We start from the raw sequence: 21,267 nt of genomic DNA on the forward strand, positions 1-21,267 counted from the left end.
CGAACATGTAACTCAGAAACAAAAAACATTAGGATACTGTACATGGCTCATAATAAAACCTCAATAGCCTATACTGCGCACATTATTTGAAGGGCATACGAATGAGCGCTCAGAGTGGTGACAGGAAGAGTCAGAAATAAAAGGAGGGCGGTGCAAACCTCACTGAATGCACTGTGTTTACCAATTTCAACACTACGGGGTTATTTTGTACATTAAGTCCTTCAAACGAGCATGTAACTCAGAAACAAAAAAACATTCGGCGACATACTGTACATGGCTCATAATAAAACATCAATAGCCTACTGCGCGCATTATTTGAAGGGCATACGACGAGCCTTGCGCTCCGCGAACTCGTCCACGATGCTCTGTATGTCACTGATTCAGTGAGCTTTTAAGCGGTAGTCTCACGACCCGAATAGTAAACAATAAACATGGAGGACATGGAGTCGTTAGTGTTGCTGGTCTTGGTGCTGTGGCTTGACAACGCCAACAGATACTGGCAAGAGCGTATAGATGAGGCGAGGCGCATAAGGCTTCAGAAATTCTCGTAATTATTCTTCTTCCGGGTTTGCGGTGTTTACAGATCCCAGCGCGCTCGCGGGGCGTGTGTGGGCATGTGAGGACACTCCTCCTCACCAATCAGTGCACAGGGGAGTGTCTGCTCACGCCCCCAGCCTCAGTCAGCACGGTTTGGCTCGCTTCAGCCCCACTCCAAAACGGTGCGAGTTTTAGGGGCTAAGCAGGGCTGAAACGAGCTGAGTCGTGCTGGTTTTTGGTAGTCGAAACGCGAGCCGTGTCGGGCCGAAGTGAGCTGAAGCGAGCTGAAGTGAGCTGAAAAAGGGTAGTGGAAAAGGGCCATTACTGGCAGATTTTTTTTTTTTTTCACCTCCATATTTACCACTGAACCACACGTGCTTTTTTTGGGGGGGCGGGGGGGGGGGGGAGTCTGATTATATGTACCTTGTGATCTACATTGCAAGATTTTGCACTCATGTTTTTCTGCTTTTCTTTTTCAGCCATGCCCAATCACTGGCTGCACTGCAGGCGTATTGTCATTGGCTGGCTCAGTTCTGCAGTGAAGTACAGCGGCAGCAGGATCAAACGAGATTCGTTGACCTCGTCACATCATGCATGGCTGCCACTACACCTCTCGTTAATGCCAAGGTAATATTGTTAATAAAGATGACATTATCTAGCAAAGAGCAAGTTAAGTCTGTAAGTAAGTGAATAAAGACCTGAATGCTCAGACCAATCAATCAGACCACATAACTATATGATTTTGTACTCTGCCAAATCGGTAACGCTTGCATCAGAAACTTCATCCTCCAATACTGTGAAATGGAATTAAACTGACATTAACCTAGAATTTATTGTTATACCATTTATTGATCCCTCTGCACTAAATCTGCTGTGTAGATAAAAGGATGCCAACTTGTATGTATAGCATTTACAATTTTGGACCACTTGCCTCAGCAATACAGGAGGCACAACTAATTTGTTTTTCAGCCAAGACAATAGCCAGGCCGAATGCCAGCAAAATTTGTCTAGTGAGAAAGGTGGATTACTGAAATGGAAGCAATGCAGAAGGTGATGGAGCTTACTTTAGCTTTGTTCTGACTTCACCTGTGAGCTTACGAGCCTCAGTCATGGAGGCCAAATGCAAACTTGTGGGTGGGACTGTGATCATTGTTCAAAAAATAAAATGGACGAGCTGCTAAATCTGGTGTGATCACTGCTAATTTTTTTTTTTTGGTCAGATTTTACACTTTTTTTTTTTTTTTTTTTTCTAAACTCTGGTGTGGGGAGAGCTAGTTGACATCCATACATTTTCTCAAAAATAATAATGCACCTGTTTTTGGTCCATGCACATTAATGGAATTATGTGATCAGTCTATATGCTAGCTGGATCTAAGGCTCTGGTCACACTACAGCTCGCAATGGGTTTGCGAATACTTGTCAATGAAAAATTGATGGCATTGCCACCAATCATGCGATGCATGGCGAATGTTCTCCGAGCTTCGCGAGTTGTTTTTTGGTGTCTCTCTCGAAGATGAGTAGCCAAAAACACTTAGTTGACTAAGCGGTGAATACTCACAGGTGGGTTTTGGAATACTTCCTGAAGCTCAGGCAACCTTTTGTTGAGCCCCTTGAGAGATTTGTCTCGAATCCATGTCCCCGATGATCATAGGAGCCTCATCAACACACCGGCTTGGAATAACCCAACCTTCGCCAAGATTTAAAAAGTGTGTTTACATTTGGGGATCCTTCGGAGCATGTTGTGTGCACTCTTGGGACCCAGTCATTATGGGAAATGCCTGATGCTGATTTGACCGCAATCAGCACATGCATATAAGGATGCTGTTTTCACAGAGACTTTGCAAAGTATTCTTTCAGGTGTGCAGTGGTAGATGGATGTAAGTGCAGGAAGAGTGTTTATTAGCAGGCATGATATTTACAGTAACAAAACACAAACGAAAGCAAAGCAGAATATTTAACCAGAGTCATCAGTGTGGCGAGAAGCAAACATAGTAGTGCTAATGATCATACTTTGCAAAGTCTCCTGTGAAAACAACGTCCATATATGGGTCCCAAGAGTGCGCACAACGCACTCCATGAGCAAGCATGGCTGCTCGAGCTGTGCCAGACTCAAGCGCGCAAAGGCGTGACAGTCAAGTGTTCACTTGCTGTGTGACCACAACTTTTAGCTCACCTGTGTATCGCCAAGCATCACCGCCAAAATTCCTAATTTTCATCGGCAACCCATTGTAAAGCATCGTGAGCTGAAGTGTGACTCATTTAGGTGGAGACATTTTTTAAATCCTTAATTTTTTTTTTAATAAAATGTAGGATATTTACAATTCTATCATTTTTAAAGTGTATGGTAGGATATACTGTCATTAATATTTTTATGTTGATTTTTCACACATTCGTTGCTTTTCTTTCATGTCCATAGTAAAACTGTAAAGACCTTTTTAATACTGTACTGATGCTCAGAGAATCAGCTGCCCACAAGTAGGTCCGTTAATCAGCAATAAATATTTCACTACAGATTATTATTGTGTGCAGCATAAAATGGACATGGAGCAGACTGCAGACCGGACACTCACTTGTGTTAAATTTCTGACAGTTATTTAAAGCTTGTACACTAAACTGGTTGCTTATACGTTCCAATATTTCTGAAGATCGCAGAACACATCAGTTGACACGCAAGGGATTTTGTGGTAAAATTCAGGGGTCTCTGCCTGCTAGGATTTTCTTTAACAGTGCTGGCACATCTGTACATCACACCCATGTCTGTTGTTGTACACCTTACTACTGCTACAGGTTCCTGAGAAATTGCTATTATCTGCTTGCCATCTCCTGGTATCCATGGCAACAACAGTACGACCTGTGTTCCTGGTGTCATTATCCGCAGTACAGAACGTCTTCAATCTCATCACAGAAAACCACAATCACAGGCTGCCTCAGGAGGTGTGTTTGTGCATGGGGTATATTTTTGAGCTGCATTTTAATAGAGCTTACCCATTTAAGTTCAGTAACCTATTTTAAAGGAGATATGCAGAGCCTTTATTTTTAAATACATTTCTGAGTGGATAGTATCTCCATCCTTGACTCTTGTATGCTGCATAAATGAGAATAAAAAATGTATATTTTTGAGAGTTAAAATTGACTGCAAAGTTGGCATTCGAGCTGCCCCGCTGAGCCAGCCAGCCCTGAGTGCGTGACATCACAGCAGGAACCGGTTTTAAGGCCGAGGCCTTTTGCAGCTATAGACCAAAGTCATATAAATAAATAATTTACGGTGAAACTAAGAAATACTGTTACTGACTTGCTCAACTAAGACTGATTTGACTTCATTGATTGTGGGTTGACTCTCATTAAAACAGGATAGGTGTTATAACTTATGCAACATACGTGTACATGCATGCATTTTCACTGATAAAATGTAAAAGGATAATTAATCTCATACCGGTAACTTAAACACACAAGTTACATGTATTAATCTAAATGCAGGTAAAAAGCTTTTTTTTTTTTTTTTAATCCAAATGAGAGTCGGAGCTTACCCGTCTGTTCTCGCTTCTTGAAGGCCGATATTGTGGCCGATTGTTTTTGAAACAATCTGACTTTCAGTTGTTTATTCAATTCTCTGTTCATTCACTTCTTTCACGTAAGGGAGAGATGGCAGCAATATCCAGTTTAGAAGTCAGATGGCTGCTCCACTCATTCACTTTTCTTCATACTGTGTACGCCGCCATTACTGCTGGGCTCAGGCAATTACTAAAACCTGGGACAGAACGGGATGTCACCGGTTTTAGCAACAACTGCAGGGAGGTCACTGCCCAAGCAATATGTTCCGTCCCGGGTTTTAGCAACAACCCTCGGCTCACTGGGGGAGGACTGGTGCAACTGAACTCACTTTCCTTTTTAAAAATAAATAAATTAATTAAATGCTTGTAGTTTTTTCTTTAATTGTTGGTATTGCACCCTCTTTCAAGACCGGCTTATAGCCAACACTCCTCAGCAGATCAGAGGTCTCGTACGAGTCTTCAGTAAAATGTGCAGAGGAGAGACCACTTCATAAGCGCCCAATGTGCCTGTGAATTTCTCGCAAAACGCGTCCAAATCTTTGCAGTTTGAACATTCTGGGGGCATGAATGCAACGTAAATCCACCTCCTGTCGTGTTGCTGCACTGGCCAGCAACACCTCTACGTGGCATGGCGATAAATTGGCTCAAAACGGAGGATCGGAGTTGCAGTCAGCTGTGTTTTAGTATAGCGGAAGTGGCGATGAGGCCGATAGACTTCCTGCTGTGACGTTACAGACGTCAACGTCATTCACTCAGACCGCTACCTATATAAATCACTTTAATCATAAAAATTACTATATTAGATTTATTGTTAACGCTTAAAACTATTCCTGTGCCATTCTTGAGGTTTCAAGGCATTTATAAACGAAAGTGAGGCCATGGCTCTGTGTATATGCTTTAAGCTTTCCTGTTAGTATGTATTTTTTCCAGATAAGCATTTGTGTGCTCTTGTTTATTTTGGTGTGTGTGTTTTAGGCTCATGTGCTGGTGTGCAGGGCTTTGTCAAATATGCTTCTTTTACCGTGGCCAAGCCTACCAGAGGCAGAACAGCAGTGGCAGAGTCGATCAACCAGTCATGCACGTCTAATCGGCACCATCACACATCAGTATCGCCTGCTGCCCCGCCCACCAGACCAACATCCCAACAGTGAGTGCAATCACACTCATGTCCTTCAAATAGATTACGAAGGGGTTTTTTTTGTTTTTGCTTGTTTGTTTTTTTAATATAAACTTAAATCAGTAATTTTGTTGCAGCCAATCTGAGATGTTCAGTAAACTGGCCAAACAGTGCTGATCTAAGTGCTTCTTCCTTGTCTAACTTGTGCAGCAATGGTGTCATTGCAAGACAACGTGACAATACGGTTACTTTTTTACTTTTGAGCATTCGAGGCAGGTCATCAGTGGAAAAGGAACTAGATTCAAGTATAGAAGTAGAATTTGGGCCAGTTTCACCATGCAGAGGAGTAGCCTCATCAGCAAAAGAGAACAACTGATCAGTCAACTTATAAAGTGTGTGCGCGCGCATGTGTTTATGATGAATATTTGGATGCACAATAATCCCCCAAGCTGTTATTTTTCCAAGCTTAGTTTTTGGCTTTTGGCCCAATGGTTTGTTGCAAGAATTTTTGTTTTGCTAAAGCTGAATAAATAAAGGCTTTTGGAAGGATGGGAATTTCATGTCATGGCCCCATGCTGGGGAATCACTAAAGGAAAGCCTGGAGTTGCTGTCTCAGCTTATGCAAGACAACTTTGCCAGTTTTCTCCTCTATAAACAGATCATTCTTGCATGGGCTTGTGGTAGATTAATGCATCCAAAGTGCTGTTAAATTTGTAGATGGCCAAGAACGTACAGTGTAATTAATTAAACCATTTGACATTTGCTCTACTATGTTGATTTTTCTTTTTTCCTCCAGGTAAAGTGGTGCTGCAGCAGACCCTGTGTGTCCTGAGGGATGTAGTTGACAGCATATCAGGAGAAGCCACAAAATCTCGTCAGATATGTTACCAGAGCCTGCAGGAGTCTGTCCAGGTCACTCTGGCTCTGTTCCCACTGTACATTCAGCAGCCTGGTAAGAGTCCCTGTCCTCCACTACACTCCTTACAGAATAATGTCAGTGCTAAGTTGTGAAATTGGGAGAGTTCTAAAGTAGTGGATTAAATTACATGCATTTACACAGACCCATGTTTGTACATGAAATGATTAATCATGATTAGAGTGTTGCATTAGATGTCTTTTAGATACAGTAGATTCGACATATTTTAAAATTGATCTTTAGCATTCCAATATGGATTAGTTTTGGCTTTGAATGTGTAAATGTCATTCTGACCATATATACAGTTAACATATGAAAATTACAAAATGGTAAGTGTCCAGTGAATGTAAACATTTAACATACCGATTATTATAAATATGATGGTCTCCCATCAGCATGTTGGACTCTGACCTGATGCTGTTGAATAAAACGTGCAGAAGTGTTGATCTGTTTTGACTTTTACACTGTTATTTATCACTGCTTAAATCAAACTAGTATACCTGGATGTACCTTCAAATCCATGTTTACAAGTGCATTGCTCAGAAGAATATAATATGCAAGCTGTGCAAATAATGTTTTGCTGTAAATGATGGCTATATATGCAGTCTTTTTGCTCTTTTAAGAACTAGCCAGCTGAGTGAATAGAGTATTTGAAAGTACAGACCTGTTTCTAAAATCCACAGCCAGTGTTGTGGTCATTAAGTAATCCTTTTTCATACAGGTTGCTTTGGAAAACAAACTGTCCTCATATACTGTAATCATTTAATATTAGTCATATTGCCAAACCCTAGGTTCGATCAAATCTCCATTACTATTCTGCTTTAGGTTGTGATGAATGAAAGGGGGAAAAAAATAGAGAATTTTGATCCCAAATGGAGAACCCCTTTGGTAATCTACCAACATTAATATTTTTATACCCTTATGTCTGGTGAGCAGAATTGTATGGTGACTGTATTCTGGAGTGTCCAGGATACTGTGCTCATGTAATGATGTAATGTGTGGTGTATTCGGGTTTTTGTTTTGTTTGTTTTTTTCCCTTTCTCCTCATTATTTCTGGTACATTTCTGATTTTGCTATTGTGTTTTTCTCTCTCACACACAGATGTAACAGATGAGATCCTGAGTTTCTTCCTCACACTGTTCCAGGCACTTCGGGTGCAGATGGGAGTCACATTCACTGAACAAATCATTCAGACTTTCCTCAGCATGTTCACCAGGTAACCTCCATGACTCTGATTTAAAGAACCCTATAACTATCAAAGTGCAGCCTTTAGTAATAAGGCAATCAGCTGGAGAAGTCATTATGTGCTTTTGGACCAAACAGTTCTAGGGACTTATTGAGAGGAACCTACCCACTAGGAAGCTCCTATGAGAACCACTTTATACACACCACACCACAAGTCGGAACGCTGATGCGATATCAGCTGGCTTGCTAACATGACGTTAGCAGGAAATGCTAGCGAAGATTTTTATATTTCATTTAGATGTGTAAAATAGCGCTGTTTCCTCTGTTGCATATGTGCACAATAACAATGGATTTTACTGTCGTTCTGTTTGTCTGTGGGGTGTGTTCTCACCCACCCCACCATTTTTTTTTTAATCGCTGATATTAAAAGCTATTTACATAGCTAACATTTTACACAGATTTTTAAAAATGGTGCTTGCTGGTGCTGCATTGGCTCGTGTTCAACCGGTCAGTGTACACTTGTGTCTGGACCAATCACTCTGTACTTGCGTCACTCATAGTTGCTTTTGTGCTGGGAGAGAACCTACCCTAAAGTAGGAGCTGAAATCTCTCAAAATGGTGTTCTAAGAACTGTGATCATTCTCAATTCCTGCACTGCAGATTCACACAAAAGGGGGAACTTCCTCCAGCAGTTCTAAGAACTATGAAAAAGTTCCTCTGGTCCAAAAGTGCCTATTGTTTTGTCTAACTTCAGAGTGTGTCTATATTTACACTAATAATCTAGTTACCAATTGATGATGCAGAGACCCTAATCACAGAACATCCATTCATGCGTTATCTATACAGCTTATCCATCAGGGTCATAGGTGAACTAGCACCACCTTCAGGTGAGAGGAGGGGTATACCTTGGGCAGGTTGCCAAACTATCACAGGGCTAACACAGAGACGAATAACTATTCACACCTCTGGACAATTTAGAGTAGCCAGTTAACCTAATCTGCATGTCTTTGGATTGTGGGAGGAAACCGGAGTACCTGGAGGAAGGAAACCCGCACAAGGGAGAACATGCAAACTCCAGACAGAAAGGCTCCAGTCAGCCACCAAGACGACCGTGATAACCGCTGTGCCACCCACTCGCAGAACAAATGAATATCAATCCATTCAAGAATGCAGTCACTAAAATGGTGTTGGTTAATTTTCTAATTCTAATAACAGCAGCTCTGACAGTGGATCTGGCTGCAAATCACAGGTTTATAATAAATTTGTTCTTTCTAATGTATTAACGGTGAGAGTCTGTCTGGTGATAGTCTGAGGTCTATATCTTTTTATAATGTAACTGACGACAGGAATGAACCCTTTCACCACTGCAGACTGCTATTCCAGTCTCATTTGTAGTAGGGAAACCCCCTGTGTATGAAGTTAAGCAGTGGTGAAAGGATTAACTTGTTTCTTTTCTGAATGGGTCCATGGGAGCCCATGGAGTTTTAGCGAATATCATGAAAGATCTGATCCACTTGTGGCAGTTAGTAATGGTTAGCCTTGCAGCTTTTATTTGATGTATGTTTTAGGGAGCAGCTGGCAGTCAGCATCCTCCAGGAGGGCAGTGCTGGATCAAAAGTTGTTGAAAAATTCCTCAAGATTCTACAGGTATGAAAATGTAACTGTGTCCGAGTGGTTTTTTTTTTTTTTTTTCATGTGGGTGATATTTAGTGAATCAGATGTTTGTTCATTATAGCATTTTTTAATTCTTAAGTTCTCTGTTTTTAGATTTTAATTATTCTACAGAATGAGTGGATATAATTAATTGTACCTGATCTACTGTGTGCATCCTGTGTGTGTGTTTGTGAAGGTTGTGGTTCAGGAGCCTGGTCAGACATTTAAACCCTTGTTGCCCAGCATCCTCAGCCTTTGTATGGAGCAGGTGTACCCTATAGTGGCAGATGTAAGAATCACTTAAAAGCCATCCTAATAACTGTCTATAATCCACCATTTTATAATGAGTCCATTCTTTAAGCTTGAAGTGTTTAAGCTTGAAGCGGTTTGTGTTTTTGTTTTGCAGCGCTCTTGTCCAGACGTCAAAGCTGAAATGTTTGAGCTACTCTTTCAAATCCTCCATCAGAACTGGAGATTCTTCTTCAAGACATTAGTCCTAAACAGTGTTCAGAGAACAGGAGCAGAAGAACACATGGAGAACGAAGCCCAGTTTATTGCTGCCATGCAGGTACATAGCGCACAAACTTTTTGAGTTGAATTTTAATGTAAGCTGGCCTTAAGATCTGCAGGCTGGAATATAACTGCCAAGAAGACAGTCCTCCAGCCAAAAATATTCATCTGGCCACTTGACAATTAACATAAGTCATGCAAGGTCAAAGACAAGTTGTAGTCTCTGATGCACCTACCCTGCTGGTACAGTTAACAAGAACAGTAAGTACGCAGTGTTTAAAAAACCCCAACAGCTCGTGCTAGAGCAGCGAACTACCATAAAACTGCAATGCAAGTTTCAGTTCTGCCCTGAGAAAACTCTGCGATCCAAAGATCTGCTTATGTCATGGTGCCTCATCACTGCAGTGTTCTCCCCAGAGCGCTATTGCATGTCGGGGCCAACACGCTTTAAATTTGCTGACGTGCTATTTTTTGGCTCCGATACTTGCTGAAAAATCATGTCAGATTTTTCAGCAAGTATCGGAGCAAACATCTTGTGATGTTTGGGGCATATTTTGAAGGAAAATCAGTGTTTTGGGCCAGTTTGCTGCCATGATGCACTCAGGCAGACCAGAAGTACCCCTGGGAAATCCACAATCACAACAAACGCCCTCAACCACTTTGCTGCTGCATTGGTACCATGACGCTTCAGTGTGCAGGTGAGCACCCTTGCGTTGATGTAACGTTTACCTTAGCAGCCGTCGCTCCTGTCTGCCTGGGGGACAAGTGAACTTTGTTTACATACTGTTCACATATTGAAGCCAAGCAAAGATGTCTGGCGTCTGTTGCCCGAAGAAAACTACAGCTGAAAAACGCTACTACCAGATTACTTGGATAATCTTAGTCAGAAAGAAGCAAAGGATAGATATATGTGGAAATTAGTTTATTAGCAGTTATTATCCGTATAAAATTCCTCGAAATGACTAGATCCAGATTTGTGGCTTAGCGTTAGCTACATGTTGGAATATACCTTCTTTTTCCCCCCCAAAGTGTCCTGATGCAGAAGAACAGTTTTAAAAATAAAAATAAAAAAACTACAAAAGCAAGAAAACTACCTTTGTGTAAAGACTTTTTTCCCCGACATCAGCTTTTGGGAACAGAATGTTGTGAAAGCTAAAGCATTTACTCAAAGGACTCCAACCTGAACTGTGGGCTAGATGGTATTCCTGCTCCTCCATGTCTAGTCAACCCCAAGGACATCTAGTTACGCAGCTGTTTGCACTCTATCATTTATACAGTGATTCTTATTATTGTTAAAGCAATATCTGAAGTTTTTTTCATATAAAATATCAAAATATCTTGCTCTAGACTTTCAGACAAATCAAATCAAATCAAGTTTATTTGTACAGCGCTTTTAACAATAAACATTGTCGCAAAGCAGCTTTACAGAATTTAAACGACTTAAAACATGAGCTAATTTTATCCCTAATCTATCCCCAATGAGCAAGCCTGTGGCGACGGTGGCAAGGAAAAACTCCCTCAGACGACATGAGGAAGAAACCTTGAGAGGAACCAGACTCAAAAGGGAACCCATCCTCATTTGGGCAACAACAGACAGCCTGACTATAATATTAACAGTTTTAACAGGTATAACCCTCAACTGTCCTCATGGGGCCGTCCTTCACAGGAGTGGGGCGATAAAACTCCGACCAGACACAGGGCACCAGGATGGATCAAGCAGGTCCGAGGGGCAGAAGAGGCCAGCATCTCAATCCCAGGATCAACATGTAACTCAGAGGGACAGATGGGGGGGGAGAGAAAGAAAACACGTTGTTAGGTATGCCCTAAAAATGACAAGTATTAAATCTGTGTGGTAGGCTCGCAGAGACGAGAGTCTTTACATCAGGCATGACGCACAATGGCATGTTAATATGGTAAAAAATATATCATGACCTGCTCTGGCTGGATGCTTGATTGGGTGATGGGAGCACACTCCTCAGCAATGATGAGATGCAGATGGGACCCTTAGGCCTGGCCAAGACAATTCAGTTACATTTCACCGGGTCTGGGACATGCGACAGAACGTCTGACGGCCGATTCCCTGCAGGCTACGATAGCCAGTCGAGGTCCCCACCGTCTCCACCAAAAGATTTCCTGTTGACTCCATGTAACTCAGAGGGACAGATTTGGGGTGGGTGGGGGGGGGGAAGAGAAAGAAAACACAGGTGGTTAGGTATGCCCAATGTCACCTGAATAAGTAGGAACAGTATACATATTGCACCGAGTACAAGCAGGGACTCCGGCAACTAACTATGACAGCATAACTAAAAGGAGAGAGCCAGAAGGTAACACAGGCATGAGGGAGCCCCGGGACATAAAGCAGCCAGCCACTGCACCGTCAACAAACTCGAGTGAGCAAGCGAGTGGGGACTGACAGCATCCATACATCCCAGTTTACCAAAACACTCTATGTCTGAGGACCCTCCAGATCTACTCCTTTACCTCATAAACACCATTAACAAAAGGCTTGACTAAACAGATATGTTTTCAGCCTAGACTTAAATGCTGAGACTGTGTCTGATTCCCGAACATTACTTGGAAGGCTGTTCCATAACAGTGGGGCTTTGTAAGAAAAGGCTCTGCCCCCTGATGTAGCCTTCACTATACGAGGTACCAGCAGATAGCCTGCACCTTTTGATCTAAGTAGGCGTGGCGGGTCATAGAGGAGCAGAAGTTCACTCAGGTACTGTGGTGCGAGACCATTTAGTGCTTTAAAGGTCAATAGTAGTATTTTATAATCAATACGAAATTTAATTGGGAGCCAATGCAGTGTGGATAAGACAGGCGTGATGTGGTCATATTTTCTAGTTCTAGTAAGGACTCTTGCTGCGGCATTTTGAACTAACTGGAGCTTGTTTATGCACTTATTGGAACATCCAGACAGTAAGGCATTACAATAATCCAACCTGGAGGTAACGAAAGCATGGACTAGTTTTTCTGCATCATGCAATGACATTAAATTTCTTATCTTTGCAATATTTCTGAGATGAAAGAAAGCTATCCGGGTGATGTTATCAATGTGAGTTTCGAATGAAAGACTGGGGTCAATAATCACTCCGAGGTCTTTTACTGCTGCACGTGAAGAAACAGAAAGGCCATCCAGAGTTACTGTGTAATCAGAAAACTTACTTCTAGCTTTATGTGGTCCTAGCACAAGTACTTCAGTCTTGTCAGAGTTAAGCAGAAGGAAATTTATAAGCATCCAGTGTCTAATGTCCTTAACACATTCCTCAATTTTATTAAGCTGGTGTCTCTCATCAGGTTTTGCAGAGACATACAACTGTGTGTCATCAGCATAACAGTGGAAACTAATACAATGTTTACGAATAATATCGCCCAAAGGTAACATATATAGAGAAAAAAGCAGTGGACCCAAGACAGAACCTTGTGGAACACCAAACTTTACCTCGGTACGTCTAGAAATATCACCATTTATATCGACATACTGATAACGATCAGTTAGATAAGACCTGAGCCAGGAGAGGGCCATTCCCTTAACTCCCACAACATTTTCTAGTCTATCCAGAAGAATGGAATGATCAATGGTATCAAATGCTGCACTAAGGTCAAGCAACACAAGTAGCGAGACACAGCCCTGATCAGACGCCAACAGTAGGTCGTTTACTACTTTAACCAGTGCTGTCTCTGTGCTATGATGAGGTCTAAATCCTGACTGACACATTTCATGGATGTTATTCCTATGTAAATATGAGCATAACTGCTGTGCCACAGCTTTTTCAAGGATCTTGGAGATAAAGGGGAGGTTTGATATTGGCCGATAATTGGACAGCTGACAGGGATCAAGGTCAGGTTTTTTAATCAGGGGTTTGATAACTGCTAGTTTAAAGGATTTGGGTACATAGCCAATCATAAGAGAAGAATTTATTATTTTTAGAAGCGGTTCAATTACTCCAGGCATTATCTGTTTGAATAGATGTGTCGGTAAGGGATCTAGTACGCAAGTTGAGGCTTTTGATGTAGAGATTAATGAGAGTAATTCAGTTTCTTTTAGGGGAGTAAAACATTCTAACTGATGATCTGATACAGTTATATTGTTAACTACAAGGTCACTTTCATTGTCTAACCTTAAATTAGTAGTTTGAATTTTTTGTCGGATATTCTCAATTTTGTCATTAAAAAAATTCATGAAGTCGTTGCTACTACATACTGCAGGTGTGCATGTGTTGATAGTGGACTTATTCCTGGTTAATTTTGCTACAGTATTAAATAGGAATCTAGGATTATTTTTGTTATCTTCTATTAGGGAGGAGAGATATGTTGATCTCGCAGCACTAAGAGCTTTTTTATACTTCAGGAAGCTCTCCTTCCACGCCAATTTGAACACTACCAATTTTGTTTGACGCCATTTACGTTCCAATTTTCGAGTGGTCTGTTTTAATGTGCGAGTGTCATCATTATACCAGGGTGCTAATTTTTTGTCTCTGACCATTTTCCTTTTTAGAGGAGCTACATTATCTAAAGTATGGCGGAATGTTGACTCTAAGCATTCAGTTGCCTGATCGAGTTCTGCAGGGGCTGACAGTGACCCAATCAAAGTTGACAGCTCTGGGAGATCATTTATAAAGCTCTGTGCAGTAGTTGACGTGAAAGTACGTTTAATACAGTAGCGTGGTGAGGTGCATATATTATTACTCAGACATATTTTGAATGAGATGAGACAATGATCTGAGATAACTTCAGACTGTGGAAGTATGACTATATTGTCTACGTTTAATCTGAATGTTAGTATTAGATCAAGGGTGTGACCACCATTATGGGTCGGTCCTATGACATTCTGCTTAATCCCGACTGAATCTAAGATGGACACAAACGCTGTTTTTAAAGGGTCTTCTGGGTTATCAAAGTGAATATTAAAATCTCCGACAACTAAAGCTTTGTCTAAGGAAATAACCAAATCTGAGATAAAATCTGCAAATTCAGAAAGAAACTCAGAATATGGCCCCGGGGGCCTGTAAATAATAAGCAATGGAATTAACTGGGTAGACTTATTTTTCGAGGCTACATACATTATATGAGTATGAAGAACTTCAAATGTATTAAATTTATAACCAGGTTTGTGTGTTACACCTAGATAATCGTTATAAATAACCGCGACGCCTCCTCCTCTGCCAGTTAGACGAGGCTGGTGTATATAACTGTATCCAGACAGTGTTGTAAGATTTTATTTTAATTTTATCTAATAGTGGATGGTAAAATAATTACATTACCTAATGCAATAATTACATTTTACTAGTAGCAGTATTATTGCTCAAACATATTTATTCTAAGGTGCTTTTGGTGTTTGAAGTATTAAGTAGGCCGAAGTATAAAGGGCATTTTTGCAGTAAATGCAGTCTGCAGGGGTTTTTTTTTTTTTTTTTTTTCCCTAACTGCAACAGAACTCAAACTTTTGGTTGGTGGTGTTCTGGCAGTGGTTCAGGGAATAAAACTGCATTATTATATAATACATTGCTGTTAGATGATTTTATTGCTCGTGTGAACCCCATGCTGCAAACCACAGTATCACAGACCTCCACTTGTTGTAGCAACCTTTTGAACCATGTTAACAGTAAAAAGTGACTGTCAGTACCACCATAAAATGCTTCTAAAAGTCACCAGATGTCACCAAATGGGCTCTGTGACACATAGCTGGGGAGGTCTGTCATTGATTTTGATTTGACTGGAAATCAAAACGCATCTTTATCAATTGTATTATATGCATTATTGAGTTATTATAGCCATTAGCCTGTTTGACTGGTCATTTGAATTAGTTTAGGCCAAAATTCAAAATAAGTAGTCCTATAAATATGGTCAAATTGGGTTTAATGTGTTTGGTCACTGGAAAAATAAATGGACAAATGGTGATAGATAGATAGATAGATAGATAGATAGATAGATAGATAGATAGATAGATAGATAGATAGATAGATAGATAGATAGATAGATAGATAGATAGATAGATAGATAGATAGATAGATAGATAGATAGATAGATAGATAGATAGATAGATAGATAATTTACTTATGGTAAATGCACAAATACTTGGATGATGTGCATTAAAAATAACTCTACTGAGAGGTTCATTGGAATTTATTTTACAGTACCTGCTTACAGAAAGAACCTCTGATCTAGAGCTTAGTTAATTACTTTTTCAGAAAAGATTTCCAAGTGTCACAAACTTTTTTTTTTTTTTTCCTCCTCCCCGTTTGTAATTTCCTAGAACAGTGGTGAGAAACATGACAAAGGAAATGCTGGATACTCTACTGCGGGTTTGTTTTTTTTTTTTGTGCGCAGTGATCTAAACCGTATGATTTGTTTGACAGGCATTTGGACAGTCCTTCCTGCAGCCGGATATCCATATCTTCAAACAGAACTTGAACTATCTGGAGATTCTTAACACAAAACACAAACTGTACCACAGGGTGAGAGGTGCACTCATTGTCAGACTATTTGGTTCATACATGTGTATTTATTTTGCTTACCGTGTGTGTGTGTGTGTGTGTACGTACATACAGAAGCTGTTCAGGAACTCCATGCTCTTCCATTTCCTCAATGTGCTGCTGCAAGTTCTCCTACACAAGAGCCATGACCTCCTGCAGGATGACATCACTCTGGCCCTCTACAACATGGCTGCTGTAGATTTCTCAGCTTTTTATTCCTCCTTCCTGCCAGAGTTCCTCAATGGCTGCCAAGGCCTTGACCCTCACCAACGCACAACGCTCGCTCGCAACTTCACACCAGAGAGGGTGAGCACTTTAGCTCGTCTGTCTGAAGTCATATAGTACGGTCTTTGTGTTGCAGTTAGTCACAGTGTATGGTTATAATACACTGGCATCAAATAACAATCACTTCAAAAGTTAGGACCATTTAATAAAAATCTAAACTCTGCATTGTGTGTGTGTATATACACACGTGCGCACTCGCACTCTCTCTCTCTCTCTCTCTCTCTCCTTTGAAGGACTTTAGACATGACATTCCATGTTGTGTAACATACAATTCCTTTTATTTCCTAGGACCTGCCATCATTTTCTCAGGGAGTGTATCGATTGGTGAATGACCTGCGTTTTTACAGACTGTGCAATGGAAGCTTGCCTCCAGGAACGCTGAAATTATAGCGATGTTCCCTGCTAAGTGCAAAGCCAAACCACGTCTCGTCTTCACGAGGAAGCGGATCACTTCCACACAAGTGATCAAGCCACGCCCTCTGCCAGGACCCAGCCTATGATCTCTCAGTTGTGGCGTGTTATCAGAACCACACCCATTGCTGGGTTTCTTAGCTTTTTTTTTTTATGTTTATTTCAGCAAAAGTTCACATTGCCAATGCTCATGAGGCCAAAGTGTACGTTCCACTGCTGCAGTGGTGACCAGAGCTGAAAAACTGAAGCCAGTTTAAGTTAAGTGCATGTTTAAGCACTAGTGGAGGGGGTACTGTGAGTACTGTGGCTTGGGGTTTGAATCCTTGTTCTTTTAAAAGGAAAGTGCCATTGAAAGCACTTAGCTGCAGTTGAAATGAGCAGTTTTGATTTAAACAGAATGAACATAGACACTTGATTGGGTCACTGGTGTGACTCCATGTGAGTACGGTTTTAAAATGGACTGCTGTGATTTCAGACGGCCGAATTTCTTTTCTCCAATGTCTGATTTTAGCGCCTTCATCCCCATGGAGACGGACTCTCACTCCTTTCATATCATTCCATCCTGATTCAGGAGATAGACCTTCAATAAAGTTTTATAAGGAAACACCTGTGTATTTGCTGCTCTTTAATTTGGTCACTCCTTAAAATTTTGTGCTTCATCCTTAACAACAATAATAAAGTTCAGTCAGTAATGATTGGAAAATATTTTGGAAATGCTTGGTTTATACAATCTATTCATCCAAAAGTTCCATTTTAGTTTTTCCTGATCTGATGTGTGTAAAGACTCTCATGGGGTGTTGAAAAAGAGTGTTTTGATTTAATTTACTGCATTGCTGACATTGCCATATTGGCTAGCGGTCATTCAGGCACAGCTTTGCCTGTGCAAATATAAAATTCTCAACTGACCTTTGAAGCCTTTGATTGGGCGGCTGGGGGGGATGGAAGGGTCCAGCAGGATGGAGAAAGGCATATATAAGGTGATTTAGGGAAGAAATGGGAGGAAGTCACAAAGGTCCTATGGGATGGAATTCCAATGTTTTTGGGGTCTTTGGCAGTTAATGGTCTGACTGCCACTGATGCCAGTCTGGTCTTGGGTACCACCAGTGGACCAGGCGTAATGGACCAGGAGTTTGTCTGCGATTCTTTGTGAAACTGGTAACCAGTGTAACAGTTGGGAAGAGAGATGTAATGTGTGCTGAATGTATGAGTAAGGACTCTAGCAGATGAAGGTTTGAATGTTAGGCTGGTGTTTGAAAATATAGGATTTTACCAGAGAGGCCAAAGAAGAACTAATATTAATCTAAATGTAACATTATGAAAGCATGGCACACAACTGCATCATGTTTCTAAATACTTTCCATTTTGTTCGGTGCCAGCACTTAGTACCTACAGTAGGTACCTCTAGAAAAATAAATGGATTCAATTCTGTCATTTTTCACTTGAGTCACTCTGGCTAATTAAAATGTGATCTAATGTAGGGTTCAAATCAAAGGTTGTTAAACATACCAAGATTCCACTGCAGAATTTCACTTCCTGTTCATTTAACTAAGGTAGTGAGTTTGATGTGTTAGAAGATTTAAAACCTTTTGCAGTTTTGTATATTTGAGTTTATACTTCTGTATTACACCAGTAAGACCTGAGGCACCTCTCTAAATGCAAATCAAGAACACACAGCCACTCCTTGACCAGTATTGCATGGGTCCGTAGCCTAGGCACACATTATTTGCAGAGGTGGACAGTAACTAAGTACATTTACTTGAGTACTGTACTTATCGGTACTTGAGAATTTTTTTGGCAACTTATGACTTTAACTTCACTACATTTGAAAGGCAAACATCATACTTTTTACTCCACTACATTTCTATCAAGGTCCTCGTTACTATGAAGTGGCTTTGAAAGTGGATGTATTTTTCTCTTCTTTTCTAAAACCTGATTGTTTTTTTCACAGGTGACACTGAGACAGTCCATCAGTAATCACTAGGGTCACATCATGTCCATAGATTGGATAAAATCAAGTTCAATGATTTCTCAGCAGCATTATTTAACACGATCAGTTGATGGTAAAATGGAAGGAGGCGGTTTTTCTGGGGAATGCACGCACTCATGGCTATACCTAGAACCCATTTTTCAGTTTTCTGAAAGGAAGAGTGTCATTTCGTTTTAAATGTTTGCTCTGTTTGCCTAAAACTGAGCACATCACAGCCTACAAAAACTCGCCGTCCGACCTGCGGAAGCATATTGAGGTATGTAAACGTTTTATTCCAAGAGAAAGTTTGCAATGAAGTTTTATGTGCTTTTAGAGCTGGCAATAATGTTGCAATAGCTATACAGTCTAGTTAGTCAAATGACTTTCTATGGATTTGCCCACCAAGTTGCCATCACCTTGTCCATGGCTAATGTTGGCACACAATTAACTTGGACACAGCATGAATAACGTTAACTTGTATGAAGTGCTTCCAGAAATGTTTTAGCATAATCTTGCCAAATGAACAATGTAGAAACCTTTCTTTTCTAGTAACATTACCTACCCAATATGATTTCGAGTTTGAAAAGATTTTGTTAGCAGGTCAGATGGAGCTTCACTGACTAGCTAGCTTAACGTCAAACCATCATGATTCCACAGGCAGATTCGTATGTGCATGAATACATGCGCTTGTGTGTGCGCTCACAGACGACCTGTGAGATGGACAGTATTGTACTAGTCAGTCACAACAAATTGTTGGAATTTTTTGTTTTGATGTCAGATGATGGTCTTGCACTTTTTTTTGTCTTGCTTAAAGCAGTGTGTAGCAGTTCGTGTAGGTGGGTGGAGCCAGGGGCGCCGCTAGGGGGGGGAAGTTAGGACGATTCTAAGGGCCTGGCACTGACAGGGGGGCCTGTGAGGGATATTAATATTATTTTAATAGTATTGCCTTGTGTAAGTTTTTGAAATAAAATATTTCATTTCATCTGTTAAAATATGCAAATTATACATGGTTATGATTTGCTATAACATTTTTCTTGAATTATTTATGATAGTCATTTCACCCCTCCACCCTTTTTACTAATGGTACAGTCTGATTCTGGGAGCGGGACGCGTGAAATGTGTAGCTCCGTGTGTGCACAGCTCTGTTAGCGCAACTTAGAGCAAGTTGTCAGTTTCTCTCTGCACGCAACAGAGGTGTACATTCTAGAAGTTGCGAAGCAGGAGCAGGTGTGATAAATTATGAAGTCCGGATATCACACTGTGTGTGAAAAAAAAAATCACCTTTTTTCATAGGTATCTTTATTGTATAATTAAGTCTAGGTGTTTTGCCATTGTTCATGTGTGGATTTGTTGATGTTAAGTATTTAATATTTTGCACATTAGCTGTGGTCATAGATATCCTTGCTATTGTTCATGTGTGGATTTATTGGTACTGTTGCTAAGTATTTAACTTGAATATTTGAACATTTGCTGTGTTTTCTAATAAATGTGTGATGCCTAAAAGAAACCAAAAACAGTGGATTTCTTGAAGTGCACTATGTAATTGTATCAAAAAACTAGTGTAGTTATTCGTCAAGGCATACACTTGATCACATACAATAAGTCAATAAATGGAGGAAACAAAGGAATACATTTTGTAATCCTGATTATTGATGATGTTTGCTGGAGGGCTCTGGAGTATCCATAATGTGCATACAGAATGTTATAAATCCATACTGGTACAGTGATGCATGCAATTTCTCTCAACACAAACATTTGGATTGAATGAACTCCATAGGCTACTGAGTGGCCTAATAAAATATATATATATCATGGAATTTTCATTTTAAGGCAACAGTCTATTCCGTCTAATTCTGACAGTTCTGCATTTAAAATGTTCATATACCAAATAATTGTATCACCTAAACTTGCTAGGTAGCTGATCACATGCGAAGTGGCAGCCAAAAACAGACTTCAAATTCAGTTGCTTGAGCTTGAAAATTTTACCGGGGGGCCCTAAATTGTAATCTTTCATAGGGCCCAAGATTTCTAGCGGCGCCCCTGGGTGGAGCACAGAAGGACGGCAGGACAGAACTGATTTCACAAAACTCTTTTCTTTATTCAGCTTTTATCGCTATTCCCACACACGTACACACATCAGTCGTCTGGTTGTGGAGAGAGCTCCCTCTGCTCTCGCTCTCTCCCCTTAAATAGGGCGCAGTCACTGGGAAGACACACAAACACATTAATTAACAACAGGTGTAGTGATTCTGCCACTTACCTTCCCTGACTCCGCCCTCCTGTCACAGACCGATGCTAGACCACGCCCCCGCTGCTACATACCCCCACCGCCCGACTCAGGCCTGGCAGCCGTCCGGCCCGCAGCCGACTCCCCCCCCCCCCCGACGGGAGAGGAAGTCCGCCATGACCATCTGCGCCCCCGGCCTGTGGATCACCTTGAAATTAAAGGGTTGGAGTGCCAGATACCAACGGGTGATCCGCGCGTTGGCATCCTTCATGCGGTGGAGCCACTGGAGGGGCGCGTGGTCCGAACAGAGGGTGAAAGGGCGTCCCAGCAGGTAGTACCGGAGGGCGAGGGCCACCCACTTAATCGCCAGGCACTCCTTCTCGATGGTACTGTAGCGCCCCTCACGCACCGACAGCTTCCGACTAATGTA

The 21,267-nt window shown here is 41.1% G+C and overlaps 1 protein-coding gene across 1 annotated transcript in view; it reads left to right on the forward strand.

The window, feature by feature from the left end:
• xpo6 (exportin 6) overlaps positions 1 to 17,248 on the forward strand; it is a 42,655-nt gene extending 25,407 nt beyond the window's left edge. Inside the window, exons 15-25 of the mRNA XM_060901521.1 lie at positions 1,017 to 1,164; positions 3,325 to 3,471; positions 5,064 to 5,235; positions 6,002 to 6,157; positions 7,223 to 7,337; positions 8,875 to 8,953; positions 9,156 to 9,248; positions 9,366 to 9,527; positions 15,832 to 15,930; positions 16,024 to 16,254; positions 16,522 to 17,248. Coding sequence (XP_060757504.1) covers positions 1,017 to 1,164; positions 3,325 to 3,471; positions 5,064 to 5,235; positions 6,002 to 6,157; positions 7,223 to 7,337; positions 8,875 to 8,953; positions 9,156 to 9,248; positions 9,366 to 9,527; positions 15,832 to 15,930; positions 16,024 to 16,254; positions 16,522 to 16,623 — 1,504 coding nt within the window. The 3' untranslated portion in view covers positions 16,624 to 17,248. The remainder of the gene's footprint in view (positions 1 to 1,016; positions 1,165 to 3,324; positions 3,472 to 5,063; positions 5,236 to 6,001; positions 6,158 to 7,222; positions 7,338 to 8,874; positions 8,954 to 9,155; positions 9,249 to 9,365; positions 9,528 to 15,831; positions 15,931 to 16,023; positions 16,255 to 16,521) is intronic.
• Positions 17,249 to 21,267: the final 4,019 nt, after the last annotated feature.

Source organism: Neoarius graeffei, chromosome 20, assembly GCF_027579695.1.
Source record: "Neoarius graeffei isolate fNeoGra1 chromosome 20, fNeoGra1.pri, whole genome shotgun sequence".
Classification (NCBI taxonomy): domain Eukaryota; kingdom Metazoa; phylum Chordata; class Actinopteri; order Siluriformes; family Ariidae; genus Neoarius; species Neoarius graeffei.